Source organism: Leopardus geoffroyi, chromosome E3 (assembly GCF_018350155.1).
Source record: "Leopardus geoffroyi isolate Oge1 chromosome E3, O.geoffroyi_Oge1_pat1.0, whole genome shotgun sequence".
NCBI lineage: Eukaryota > Metazoa > Chordata > Mammalia > Carnivora > Felidae > Leopardus > Leopardus geoffroyi.
In genome coordinates, this window is record NC_059340.1 from 884,654 (window position 1) to 899,267 (window position 14,614).

Below are 14,614 nucleotides of genomic sequence, written 5' to 3' on the forward strand. Positions count from 1 at the left end.
TAAAAAATAAGTTCATCAATTAAAAAAAGTCAAATCACAGGGGCGCCTGGGTGGCTCAGTCGGTTGGGTGTCCGACTTCGGCTCAGGTCACGTTCTCACAGTCCGTGGTTCGAGCCCCGCGTCGGGCTCTATGCTGACAGTTCAGAGCCTGGGGCTTGCTTCTGATTCTGTGTCTCCCTCTCTCTGGCCCTCCCCGCTCAGGCTCTGTCTCTCTCTCTCTCTCTCTCAAAAATAAATAAACACTAAAGAAAAAAAATTTTTTTAAAGTCAAATCACAAATGATCCTTCCCCAGGCTTATAGTTCAAATAAATAACCGGAAGGAGACCTGGCGATTCTGCCACGTCACCAGCCATTTCGGCAGGAACGTGAACCACGCAGATCAAGCCCAACTCCCGCAAAACACTCCTGAGCGCCCCCCCCCCCACTAGCCTCTGGCCTCAGATGCAATAAAACTGCTTTCCTAATTGACACAATTTTTCCTAATTTAGCAAAAATTACGGGGATCCCGTTTTCTCCACTTGTTCCTCCTACAAACTCCACCTTGACCCTTGGATGCATAGGTGGATTCCAGGACGGGATAGCTCATCCCGTCCACATACGAAGCTTACCGCAGGCTCCCCGCACACACACACCACCACGGCGGGTTCCAGGCTCTGGAACAAGTTTGAGGACCCCTGCTTTGGCCAAACCGTGCAAGGCTCACTGCCCTCTGTTAGATGGGGGTGTATGACGGCGGGGGTGGGTGGGAGGGGACGTGGCCCCACAGACCAAAGAGTCGGCCTGCCGCCAGGGCTCTGTGGTGGGCAGCGCGGGGACCAGCCTGCGGTGGGAGAGGGACGTCACGAACGCCCAGCCAGAGGACAGCCACGATTTCACGTCTCAGCACCATGTCTGCGCCAACACCTGGGGGCTCAACAGAGAGAACCTGACTTTGTCCCTGGCACCCCAGGAGCTTTCTACCTGGCACTACGGAAACAGCAGCCCTTCTGACTGCTCTCGTTCTCCAGGGAACGTTCCCTGAAAGCAGGAAGGGAGACACGTCTCACCGCACCAGGACGGAGGCAAAGCAAAGCCATCCACACACGTCACTTTACTCCGGTTCGGAACATCTCCAGAATGTAAAATTAACCCACTGCTCTGCCTGTCGGCATAGGGTTTTGTTTTCGTTTTTTACAAACCACTTTAAAAGGCTGTTTTTGTAGCATTTATTGCAAGAAAATCTTAGCTAGGGATGCATTCTGAGAACAGGGGTGGAGGTAATAATGCTACAAACGTGGGTGTGGGCAGAGCTCCCCCTAACGTCCTAATGAGAGGGAGGAAGGAGGACACACTCGGGCAAAGCAATTAAAAGCAAACTGCCAACCGCCTCTTCACACATTTAGTGAACAGCACAGCCGGATACTCTCCTCCTTCCTGCACCTTCTACGTGATCCACCGTGATCACGAGTCTTTATATCATCTCAGGAAAACACAGCAAATCAACACCCACCGGGGTCTCTCCAACATTTCCAGATAAGGAAAGTGAGCCCCGTCCTACCCCCGACAGACGAACACGGAGCACAAAACTCAGTGTTACGTTTTTCTCAAAACTGCACGCAAACTTTGAGCGCTAAAAAATTTACTATGCTAATATTAACCTCGGTGTTTTCCACGAAAACCTGTACACTTGTGGCTTCTCCAACCCGTGGCACACAGTCACATTCGAATTCTTCCCGTCGGGAGAGGCTCAGTGGCACCTGCACGAATGAACTCCCTTAGCTTAAATTCTTCACATGGACGGTTCTCAGAAGATGAGCAACCTTGCTAATTCAAGACGTTCTTTTAGAGTAAAGGGACACCGTGTCTTCATCGGGTTAGGAAAAAACTAAACCAAAGGCAGGTACTGAGGGCATGGAAAACTCATGACGCTGGGATGACATTTTAGACAACTTAGCACCTTCTACCAAAAGGACATCCTCTTTGGCGCAGCGACACTAACACCAGGAAACCCCTCGCAGGCTGCCCAGAGCTGGCAGGTACCGGCCGGACCGTGCAACTGCTGGAGAACGCGTGCCGGGCTCCCAGGAGGAGGCAGGTGGTGCGGAGGCAGGTTGGGACCTTGGTATCTGTGGACAACACAGCTGCCTGATGCAAGGGACACTGAGCAGGGAGTCAGCGCCCAGGAGCGTGACAAGGAGCCAGGACGCCTCTGCCCTCCCAACCTTTCACACCCTTGGAGCTATCTGAATATCTACTAACAGGACCGGAGGGAAGATCCCAGCCATCCCAACCCCGCCCCCACCCTGGTTCCAGCTCTCGCCCTAGCAGTGGTCCAGAAGCTGATGATCGGCCTTCTGACATAGCCTCAGGCCAAAAGTAGACCTAGGCTCGTCACAGGCCTAGGTCATTCCCTCCTCCATCTAATGAGGAAGGCATTTTATCATCTCACACCATCACGAGAATGGGGAGTGCAGGACAGTAAGAATTTTGAGAGAGAGGGGTGCCTGGGTGGCTCAGTCGGTTAAGCATCTGCTTTCGGCTCAGGTCATGATCTCACGGTTCGTGGGTTCGAGCCCCACATCAGGCTCTGTGCTGACAGCTCAGAGCCTGGAGCCTGCTTCAGATTCTGTGTCTCCCTCTCTCTCTGCCCCTCCCCTGCTCACGCTGTTTCTCAAAAATGACTTAAAAAAAAAAAGAATTTTGAGAGAGAGAACACTCCTAACTTTTGTTACAGACACACTGCACGACGAAGCGGGCGCGGCAGGCATGAGGTCTCGTTCCTGTGTAATCGCGACTGCTCTTTCGTTGCTGTCGATCGCCTCTCGCTGAGCCTAACTCATGGCTCAAGCTCTACACGCACGTACGTGTGTACAAGAGAGAAGAGTCAACGCAAACGGTCCGACACAGACTGCGGTCTCGGGCACCCACAGGGGCAAACGCTGTGCTGAGGGGGGCCACCGTCCCATCCCAAGTCAAACCCAAAGACGGAGGCACCAGCGGACTCCTAGGCTGACCGTCCTTCTGGCTTAAATGTGGGTGTTTATCCTTCAGATCCTTCAGTTCCGATAAGAACAGCACCGTCTAACAGAAACGTAAGGCAAGCCACCTACCTGTTTCTAAAGTTTCTAGTAGCCACAGTTAAAAGAAAAATAGATAAAATTAACTTTATCGCTTTATCTAATCCATCATATCCAAAATATTTTAACACGTGAATAATTTTTTTTTTTTTCAACGTTTATTTATTTTTGGGACAGAGAGAGACAGAGCATGAACGGGGGAGGGGCAGAGAGAGAGGGAGACACAGAATCGGAAACAGGCTCCAGGCTCTGAGCCATCAGCCCAGAGCCCGACGCGGGGCTCGAACTCACGGACCGCGAGATCGTGACCTGGCTGAAGTCGGACGCTTAACCGACTGCGCCACCCAGGCGCCCCTTTACTGGAAAAGTTTTAATGACATTCCAGACTGTTTGCCATGAGAAGCGTAAAGACACTACAGCACAAACACGGTCTGTCAAGTTACAATACGCAACACAAGCTAATGTCTCCATGTGGACAGAGTCACATCATCTCTTTACTTTCCATCTGAAAGAGAACAAAACAACAGCTTATTTTTTTAGGTCCATCTTGACTAACCCGGAGCAGTTGATCATATAAAAGATCCGTATTTCAGAAACAGCTATGAAATGCCAACCGTGTGATCCGCTCTGTGCTGGAATAAATTGCACTGATAATCCGGAGCTCAAGAAAGCTCCAATCCAGACTCTCGATCACCCTGCCTAGTCTAAGCCGTGTGCCAGGAGTACATAACTCGGAGTACGGAATTTGAACCGCTCAGTGAGTACCTGTACTGCACCGACTTTTCCGTGCTCACCCGACAAGAACCGCCACGCCCAGGACAAGGCAAGTGAATCTGTGCATGCCGTTCGGACCAGTACCTGAGTCACTGAGCTAGCCAACCGGAAGACGACGTATTCAGGGCTCCCGACGGCTCGGATGGCTCGGAATCAGAGGCGCTGGCAGCTGCACACCTACACAGAAAGGTTGGACCAGCAGTCACGACCCCTCCGTCGGCTTACCCGGAGAGCCACGTGCTCGGTTAGGGAGCCAGGGCACTCACCCGTCAACCCGGCTCGGGCACAGACCATGCGAGAAATAAGCAGAAACTAAAAGACGGTTATCCTTCCGCTTTCCTTCAACAGCAGGTTTAGGGAGACGTTTCTACTGACTTGAGGAAGGTGCTCTTGGTTACATTACTAGCGAGTGGGTTGAATCGTGTCCCCACAGAAAGATAGGCCGACGCGTCTTAAACGGGACCTCAGAACGTGATGTTTGGAAGTAAGGTCGTTGGAGATGAAATCAGCAGAGATGTGCTCAGAGTGGAAAAGGGTGGGGTCTTAATCCAATATGACTGTGTCCTCATCAAAAGAAGACGCCCCGGGGCGCCTGGGTGGCTCAGTGGGTGGAGCGGCCGACTTCGGCTCAGGTCACGATCTCGCGGTCCGTGAGTTCGAGCCCCGCGTCGGGCTGTGTGATGGCGGCTCGGATCCTGGAGCCTGCTTCCGATTCTGCGTCTCCCTCTCTCTCTGCCCCTCCCGCGCTCACGCTCTGTCTCTCTCTCTGTCAAAAATAAACAAATATTTTTTAAAAATTTTAGAGAAAACAAAGACGACGCCTGGGCAGCAGCACATAAGGAAAACCCGTGTGACAGACAGAGAGGTGGGGCAGAGGCAGCCTGCAAACCACCCACAGTGGGGGGAGCGGCCCGGAGTGGCATCTCCCCGGAACCTCGGGGAGGAACCCGCCATACCCCCATCTTGGACTCCAGCCTCCAGAGCAGGGAGATGATGAACTTCTGTGGCGTAAGCAGCCCAGGCCGTGGTACTTTGCTCTGGCGGCCACAAGAAAACAACACAACTAGAATCCAACTTGAAGAGATTATATTTATCCAAGTCTCTACAACAAATATTTCACGGCAACAACTCAGTTCAGTGCAACGCTCAAAGGTACCCTATCCCCACCGTGAGGGTTCCGGGTCCGTGTACGCGGGCCAGCACGTCGCAGCTCAGCCGCTCTGCTCACCCGGCTACACTGACGGCAAGGTTCCCACGTGGGCAGCTGTGATCCAGAGGGTGTCTATGCTGAATACGGAAACTGCCGCGGCACTGGTCACAAATCACCTGCAGCATCTCCTTCTTGCACCCCTCTTTTGAGCGCCGGCGTATAAAAATCTGAGAAAGCAAGGGCTGCTTTAACGTTTCTTTTTTTTTTATTGTTTTAAGCAATCTTTCCACCCAACATGGGCTTGAACTCATAACCCTGCTGTCAAGAGTCCCATGTCCCACCGACGGCACCGACTGGGCATTTCAATTGCTTCCATAAGCAATTATTTAACAAACACCCAATAAGACTGCCAGCATTTAAACTAGAATCAGTTCTTAGCTACAAGAGATAAAAACGCCAAGACTTTACACAAACATCTTACTGTCGGGCAAACGCAGATCCTAACTAAAAGGTTTTAGCAAGTAATAGAAAGCAGTGCGTTGAGTTGGTCTTCACACGAGGCACCTGGACATGTCCTCAGCAAAAACCCTTCAGACCTAGGAGAGTTCGGAGTGGGGACTGGGGATGGCGGGAAGGAGGCCAAGCCCATGGCATGGCGCACAGTCCCACCGAGGGGAGCTGACTCGGGAGGCTCTGGGGACATTCCAGGGAGCTGAAGATCTACAGCCCCTATTCCCATCGGTTACTGAAGGGTTTTTTTGTTTTCTTGTAACGGGAGGGAGTGGTATACACTCCCAGGCACTGCTGGCGCTGTGAGCTAAGGACGGCAGCCAAGAGACGCTCACTTAGTGCCCTAAGGGCAGCCTTCCGGCAAGGACGGGCAGCTGTGGACTGCCTCAAGTCACCTGAGCATGCGCACCCAGAGCAGGGAGCAGACGGCCTGCTTGAGGGGAGCAAAGGAGGGCATGCCCGCCCTGGGGTGGGCTTGGGTCATGAATCTGCGGTGAGCCAAGAAAGAGGTGGGCCTTGTCAGTGCGAGGGGAAAGCAGAGCGAGGGGAGCTGTGGTCTTGTATAGACGCAGGGAGGTCTTAGTAGAGCTCCCAGAGGGCCTGAAGGGAAAAGCACACCACCATATGGCCAGAGCAGCGGGAACAAATCGGGGTTGCGGGGAGACTGGGGTCGGCTGGTCAAGAAAGGGTTTTGTGTGCTGGGCTGCTCTCTCGTGCTGGAGGCCGAAAGCAGCAAGCAAGGGGTTAATAGGCTTTCTGCTTACTTCCTGCAATCACTGCGTGTGGAGCATAAGCAGGGCGTCTCCGAAACACAACCCGAGTAACCTGGGAGGGCCTTCGGGAAGGGCGAGCTGCGGAGCCGGCCCAGACCAGCCCCCGGAAGGCCCGAGAGGCTCCGAGAAAGTGCGGTCCAAGAGGAAAGGGCACGTAGACACGTGCCTTCTGCTGAAGTCTCCTTGAAACGACAGGAAACAGATTTTGTGGAAAGGGATAAATCCACAAGATCGAGAGAAAAAAGAGTTACGAGATTTCAGAGAAAAAAGCACCCGACAATAATGAACTTGGCAAAGGGAGAAAGCCAAATTGTGAGCTGGTGGGGAAAGTCAAGAAGCACCCCTCTTCATGAAACAAAACCCTCAAAGGCTCAGACATCAGCAGTGCCGGCAGGTGAGGGTGACGTGGGACCACAATGAGAGAAGGCGAGAATCAGACCTCCACCCGACGCTGGCACAAGACGGATGCTCCGCAGAGGGTCTCACAGAGGCTCTGGCCTGGGGAGCCACGGGCAGGAGGACCCCCACAAACATGGGAGGGGCACGCAGAAGGCAGCAAGGAGCTGGTGCTCCACGAAGGGGAGAGGCGAGTGCTCTGTCCACCTGGCTCCATGATTCTGGAAGCCAGAGTGTGCTCCCCCCAGGCAGGGAACAGAACAGAACCCCACCTTCTCCAGGGAACCTGATCAGCCTAAGAGAAAGACCCCGAAGTCCTAGGGCTCCAGGGTTTCCCGAGAAAGTGGGCCGGGCAGATGCCCCAGAGCAAAGGCCAGAGTTCACACTGCACCAACTGTGCGAGTGGGCAGCCAGCAGATCGGGCACGGAGGAGGACATTTACTGTGACGCACAGAAAATACCCCGGACACAGATTTCACAGGGAAAGAAAACTTCAGGGGGAAAAAAAGGAGACCGATCCAGAAAGCGCAGCACCTAAGGAACAGAAGGCTAGAGAATATCAAAGAATCCAAACTACAGTCGGAAGCCCTGGCATTTCCGGTTTGGAAGGGCCCACTGCCTGCCTAGTGTGACAGATGAAGAGGGATCTACACCAGGAACACTCGATGGGAAGCTTCCAAACTCTGGGACGAGGGGGAGATCCTTCAACTGCCAGAAGCAAAACTGGCCCACAAAGGACCACAGTAGAACAACTCCACAGAATTGCCTACAGCAACAGCGTAAGTGAGGAAATGAACAGGGTAAGTACCCAAATGAAGAATTCAGAGCCTGGCTGCTACCTCGTGCAGCTAAGCCAGAGGAAACCAAGAATGAAGATCCGGCGAGGTACACGGCCTCCATTTATTTATCTTCCACAGTCCTTCCCGGGGAGCAGCGGGGGCATGTGCCTCCCCACACATCAGGGAAAAACTAAGAAAAAAAACACGAGACACAGAAAGTAGGGAAACTTGGATCTAGCCTTAAGAGAAATACAGACAGGGGCGCCTGGGGGGCTCAGTCGGTTGAGCGGCCGACTTCGGCTCAGGTCATGATCTCGCGGTCCGTGAGTTCGAGCCCCACGTCGGGCTCTGTGCTGACAGCTCAGAGCCTGAAGCCTGTTTCAGATTCTGGGTCTCCCTCTCTCTCTGACCCTCCCCTGTTCATGCTCTCTCTCTGTCTCAAAAATCAATAAATGTTTAAAAAAAAAAAAAAAGAGAAATACAGACAGAATCGCTCAGCTGTGTCCTCAGAGAGACGAGCCCCGGAAGGAAGGCCTGTGCAGGGACCCCACTCGTCTCCAGGGCGGGGCGGGGGCGGGCAGCCAGACAGGTGGCAGCGTAGCAATGGGGCCCGGTAGCCCGTGCTCAGCCTACACCGTGCTGAACCAGCTAACGATGCCCACGACTACACGGGAATAAGACAAACCCGAGACACAACAGTGCACACACCTGGAGAAAAGGACGGACCCCAAGCGACCAAGACTGGTGAGGAGAATGGGGCCTGCTATTTTCACTGGCATGATTTACTCCAAGTGAACAAACGTACAACTCTCACGAAGAACGCTGCAAGGTCAAATCGTATATATCCTTTTACGTTTCACTAGGAGCAGCTAATAAAAGCGCACCTTAACCAAACAGTTCTAGAAACCACGTTAGCTCTTCACTTTGGGAGGAAAAGTATGAAGATCCTAGCAGAGACTCTCATATTTAGAAAATACGTTCCCATATCTGTAAAAGCCCATGCCGTCCACTACTCGGGGAAGCACTGACGTCACTAAGGTTTCATCTGTAAGCAGACGATCATAGGACTACGGATCATAGTTAGATAATGGACCTTTCCCCCCTACGGAAAAAAAAGCCCCATTCACAGAGTGGACGGAATTTGTCCTCACCTTCTCTTTCTTCCGAGGATGACAGCTACACTCTCAATCAATGTGCTCACCAACCACCACATCTGGGATCTCTCCCTTTTTTACCGGTACTGGTTTGTTACAAAGTGGGCACACTGGGGCCCGAATGTCCCCAAAATAATGGTATAAAATCATATTCCAGATTCAGACAAAACTCACAAAAGGAAAAGGTATAGTGCATTGAAAATCAAATAGAGGACAAGCACGGATGTTCCGACCGTTCATCAGAAGACGGCGTTGTTACCCCTGAGGATGAATAGTAAGGCTTCCCTACAGATTCAGGACAGGAAGTGGAATCCAGTAGAATTTAAACCCAACAGACTGTTAACCAGCTGTGGACACGACCCTGAGACGGTGAAAGGCAGCCAAAGAAAAGCTGGTGAAACGGATCTGGTCTCAGGGCAGCAGGGCCGTTCATCCAGCACCGCCCTGGCAGGTGGGGAGCCAGCCCGGACACCTCCGGAACAGAGAGAACGGAAGAGAACACTACCGTGAACAGCCTCCGGCTCCCTTCAACTGCCAACAGCCCGCCTGATCTTTTTGTGGCTTTCACCCGCAGGGAGACGCACGCGGCTGACTGGAGAGCACACAGCTAGGCTGAGCTCTCAGGTTCATTAACAGGCACCCAAGCAGACGGCGGGGGAGGGGCTCTATAGGGAAGAACCAAGCGCCCAGCAGATGCGCGCCCAGCAGTTAAAAACCTCAGAGCCAGGGCAGGAGCTAAGGAAACTAAGCTCAGCAAGAAAACGGACGGACGTGACAACTGACATCCAAACGTGTCATCACAGAGTGAGGAGGCCTGCCGTCTGGGTCAAGCCGCAGGGTCGCCAGGAACACTCCCTCAGTTGACAACTCGGTGCCAAATAAGGCATTACCACTGATGTCTAGCCAGACTCTCCCTATCTAGGGACGTGGGGAGGTCAAGCCAACAAATCAACTGGATATTGTGGCCTAGTCATCGGGGCCTGGTAAATAGGAGTCACCCTCCCCCGCCCCCCCCCCCAATGACCTAGAAAACGCTGGAAGGTCAGACCCCAGCCAACACTAATGAAAGCATGTAATAATGCTAATAAGTCATTCATCTTTCTAACTGCCACCTCAAGGAAGCAACACTCGGGCTATAGAGTTCACTAAAATAACCTCTGAATCGGGCACCTGAGCGGCTCAAGTGGGGGCACCTGATGCGTTCGAGCTCCGCACCGGGCTCTGCTTGGGTAGAGCATGCTTGGGATTCTCTCTCTCTCTCTCTCTCTCTCTCTCTCTCTCTCTCTCTGCCCTTCCCCTGCTCATGCTCTCTCAAAATAAATAAACTTAAAAAAAAAAACCAAAACCTCAGAACCACCCGAAACAAAACGAATACAGGTCAAGAGCCACCTGCAAAGCCAATAACAAGGTGTCACTCCTTCGGACTCATGCACGTAGGTCTTCTTAGAGTCCTCGTCTTCCTGTTTCTACAATGTACTATTTGTCACTAAACAGCGGCTGTGAAGTCACCCAAATAAACTAGCATTTTTAATGGCTTCCAGATTAGGTTCTTTGTCAGATATTAACCATCTCTGGTGCTTCACAAAGACACCACTATGTTCTTCCTTAGCATGATGAATCAAAGGAACTGAATATTTTCACACGCGAAATAAACTTTCAAGGTTTGGATACAACAATTTGACTTCAAGAGCCCCTGAAAATAAAATCTGTCGCTTGAGAGCTGTGCCATCCAGACATTCTTGGGATGGTGGAAACATGCCGTATCTGCACCACCCATGGCCACACGTGGTGGCCGAACACCTGGAATATGGCTAGTCTGATGGCGAAACCAGATTTTAAGTCTTACTTCATCCGAATGAGATTATTAGTTCTATGTGGCAAATGGCTACTATTCGGACAGCATAGCTTTACACAACAAAAGCTAGAATCTTTGAAATAAAATACAATCAATTACCTTCTCGAATGCAAATGGGCATTTATGTGCAGCACAAATAAAATGGTCTTTATGGAAATCTTGTTTACACGCACCGCGTTGTAACGGAAGAAAATCTAAAAACAAACAAAAAACAAACACCAAAAAAACAATGAAGTGTTCTAAAGATTAGGATGAAAAAATTATAGATCACGTTGAACAGGTATTTACGTACGGTCAGTTCTTTATGCCTATCAAATACATCTTTGAAGTACCACAGGTGAGAAAAAAATTGGGGACCATGACTTTCACAATGACAGCGGTTCTGAAGAACCTAACCTGTGAAGCTGTCTTTTCAAAAGAACCCCATCCCATGTAGTCCCACAAATATTTGAGCAGCACACCTGTATCCACCTGGCCTTGGCCCTGGTTCCTGGCCTTCAGAAGAGGCTACGTAGCAACGGTGACCAGAACCTGGACCTCAGGCCGGCCTCCCAACACTGAAGAGCTAATTAGAAAAACGGCCAGGGGCGCCTGGGTGGCGCAGTCGGTTGAGCGTCCGACTTCAGCCAGGTCACGATCTCGCTGTCTGTGGGTTCGAGCCCCGCGTCGGGCTCTGGGCTGATGGCTCGGAGCCTGGAGCCTGTTTCCGATTCTGTGTCTCCCTCTCTCTCTGCCCCTCCCCCGTTCATGCTCTGTCTCTCTCTGTCCCAAAAATAAATAAACGTTGAAAAAAAAAAAAAATTTAAAAAAAGAAAAAAAAGAAAAAAAAAAAAAAAAAAGAAAAACGGCCAGGGGCGCCTGGGTGGCTCAGTCGGTTGAGCGTGGCCAGATTTTCAGTCACCAGCGTTCCTAACTTCCAGCTGATGAAAATGAACAGACTCGCTCTGTAGGAAGCCTTCGGTGTGCAAGTGACCCCCGGCCCCTGCGGGGGACTAAAGCGTCACAAATTCTTGCGGAGACACGAGGCGTTTCGGTACAAGCACTGGCTCATTCAGAATCACCCCTGTCCTGAGAGCGATGGCTTCTTGGTCCTTCAAATCCCTACTCGAGAAAGCTCCCCCCGAATTCAGGTGTGCATTAAACCACTTGGACTCGCAGCGACAGGCGTTTCCCATATTCAATTCCCACAACTGCCCGCAACGAGTTGGGGCAGTTTCATCCGCTGAGTATACTTGTGGACGTAAGCCAAGTGTCGCCGGGTGCTAAGTCCCATTAGCTCGCGCCGCTACCCCGGAGAGACTCAGCTCTGCCCCTGCGGAGCCCCTCAACTCCCTCCCGCGGACAGCTGACTCAGGACCGGCTCCCCGACGACAGCAACCCGGGGGTGATGAGGGAGGAGGACAAGCCGTTCACCCCCGGTGGAAAACGGGCCGACAAGCGAAGCTACCGCCCCGGAGGGGAAACCGGTCCTCACCGCGCCTCCCGAGGCCCCTTGCACGGCCCGGCCGCCGCAGAAGCCGGGTCCCCCAGGGGCTTTTCCGCACCTCCCCGTCGGCCCCCTCCCTGCCGGGGCGGGGCCGCCGCGCGGTACCTGGCCCGCGCGGGCCCGTCCCCTTCCCCACGCCCCCCGGGCGGGAACGCTGCAGCCCCTGCCCCGGCGCGGGCCCACTCCCGGCAGCTCGGCGGCACGGGAAGCCCTTCCCCGGGGGATGCCCGCGGCCCGGCGCCGCACCTGGCTCTCGATCGGGACCCGGGCGGCCGCGGAGGCGACCGGAAGGCGGCGCAGACGGGAAGCCGGCTCCCCCCTTCCGACAGTCAGCCGCGGGGGACGAGACCAAAGGGGAGGCTGAGGAAAAGGGGCTCCGGGGCGCGGCAGGGAGCCGACCGGCCCGCGAGAGAGCGAGGCGTCTCGCGGCGCCAGCGCCCCCCGCCACTCATCCGCCGCCGCGGCTTCGGAGAGCGCCCGGCGCGCCCCGATGACGTCAGCGGCCGGCCCCTCCCGCCCCCGCCGCCCGGGCCGCGTCGGCCCGCGTCGGCCCGCCCACTCCTCGCTCCTCCTCCCCCTTCTGGAACAGTCCGGCCGCTTCCCCCGCCCGCTCGGTCGCCGAGAGCCGGCTGCGCGCAGGCGCACTGGGCCGGCCGCGCGGCGCGGCGCGGGAAAGCTGTGTCGGGGCGGCCGAGGCCGCGGCGCCGGGGCTGAGTGGAGGCCGGCGTCGCGCGGGGCCGCGCACGGAGGGCCCGAGTCCGCGCCGCAGAGGGGCCGCCGCGAGGTACGGAGCCGGCTCGGCCGGGGCGGGGGCTTCCCCAGCGGGAGAGAAGGGCCCGGCCCCGGGGAGACGACGCCCGGCGCGGCCTCGGGGGCTCCGCCGGTGCCGCCGCGTCCGCGCGCTTGTGGCCTGTCCTGCCCCCTCACCGTGTCCGCGTGCTTGTCCCCCCGCCGGGTCCCCTCACCGCGCCCCCGCACCTGTCTCCTTACTTGTCCCCCCAACGTGTCGCCTTTTCCTCACCCCTTTCCTCTCACTGTATCACTTTGTTCCGCTGCCACATCCCCTGACTTGTCCCCTTACCGGATCCCCTTTCCACGTCCCGGTTCTTGTCCCCTTATTGCATCCCCGTGTCCCCGGCCGTGTCACCTCCCTGGGCCTCTCACCGTGTCATCTTACTTGTCCCGCCTCGCCATGGCCCCGTACTCCGTCGCCTCCCTTGCTCAGCCCCCCCCTTCCCCCCCCCCCCCCCGCAAACGAGCCGCGGTTGGTTTTCTCTCTGGGAGCGCGTGGTTCTGTGAGGTCCCAGCAGACTGACCCCGCGGGTGCTGTCGGGCCGCGGGGTTCACCGCCCCCGGGGCCTGTGGTCACAGCCAGCCGTCGGTCCCTAACCTTGTTTTACGTGTGTTTCTGTTTGAAGACAACTTGCGTTGACGTGTCGTTGGTTCGTTCGCGGTGAGGTCACGGCCCGCCGCGCCGCGACTCGTGCCCGAGCCCGGGCCGTTCTCCCGGGCTGATCTCCATGCGGTGCGTCGCGGCCTCCTGTGCTTAGGAAACTGGACGGCGCGCGGGCTCCCGCCTGGGGCCGCTTTAGACGGCAAGATTACCGCCAGAGAGCACAAAAATGGGACGACCGTGACCCTGGATAGGCTGCGGAATGGACACTTAACTGTATCAGAGGTGAAACACGAAAGAAGGCGCGTGTCGTCCTGTGTGACCTTGGCGGGGAAGTGCGTTCCTCGGGCGGCTCGAGTTGTTCGCCATCTGCACACGTTTGCGAACAGCTGCCCCAGTCCCGCAAGTGTTGCTTTTGGAGTTGCAAATAAACGTCTCACACGGGCAACTTCGCACGCGTGGGATCCACAAATGAGAGCCTCGGGGGTGTGTGTATCTGTTCGTGCACATACCCATTTTTTTAGTCTTTTCCTGAGCCGTTTGCGAGTATGCCGAGAACGACCGGGGTGCCCCGTCACCCCCCCACAATTTGTGTGCGTGTGCCCGAAAGCAGACGTTCCTACATCACCATTCCGTGGCCGTCCACATGAGGAGGTCAGTATCAAGACAGCATTCAGGTGCAACCCACAGCCTCCATTTGGATTTTGCCAACTGTGTCCACGTCTCTGTTTCTTTCCTGCTCCAGGGTCCCATCCACGATCACATGTGCAGCCTCCTCCCTGCTGGGACGGGCCCTCCGTCCTTTCTGTCCCTGACAGTTTTTATTAAAGGCCACAGGTTTTTCTTACATGTGAGATGACTGCGACGACTCGGGGTCCATGGATGTTTCCTCGGGACCAGATTCAGGTCATGTTTTTTAGTAGCAACGCTGCAGGAATGGTGCCGTGCTGCGACCCACCCTACCGTGGGTGATACTCACCTCGATTACCTAGTCATGTGGATGGCTGCTAGGTTTCTCCTTTTTGTCGCTGGTAAATTGGTTAGTATCCTGTAGAGAGTTACTCTGAGATGCCACCATTATTCTTGATCAGCCTTTGCCCGGCAACCTTTAGCTGCGTCAGTGACTTGTGCCTCGATCACCATGATCGTTGCCAGATAGCACTTTTTACTTTTTTTAAAGTAAGCTCTACGCTCTATGTGGGCCTTGAACTCACGACCCCGAGATCAAGAGTCACGTGCTCTACCGACTGAGCCAGCCAGGTGCCGTCCAGATAGTGCTTTTTAAAA

General features: G+C 54.7%; 2 protein-coding genes across 2 annotated transcripts in view; both read right to left on the reverse strand.

Annotated features, from left to right (window-relative positions):
* The window catches only part of CE3H7orf50 (chromosome E3 C7orf50 homolog), a 120,883-nt gene extending 116,869 nt beyond the window's left edge, over positions 1-4,014 (reverse strand). The window contains exon 1 of the mRNA XM_045460723.1: positions 3,916-4,014. The gene's annotated coding sequence lies outside the window, so the exon portion shown is untranslated. The remainder of the gene's footprint in view (positions 1-3,915) is intronic.
* ZFAND2A (zinc finger AN1-type containing 2A) lies at positions 164-10,694 on the reverse strand (the record flags this gene model as incomplete). Its single annotated transcript, XM_045462081.1, is given in 5 exon segments — positions 164-218; positions 5,060-5,208; positions 8,591-8,703; positions 10,394-10,409; positions 10,548-10,694. Coding segments are annotated over 5 exon segments (480 nt in total), but the record flags the coding sequence as incomplete, so codon positions are not given.
* Positions 10,695-14,614: the final 3,920 nt, after the last annotated feature.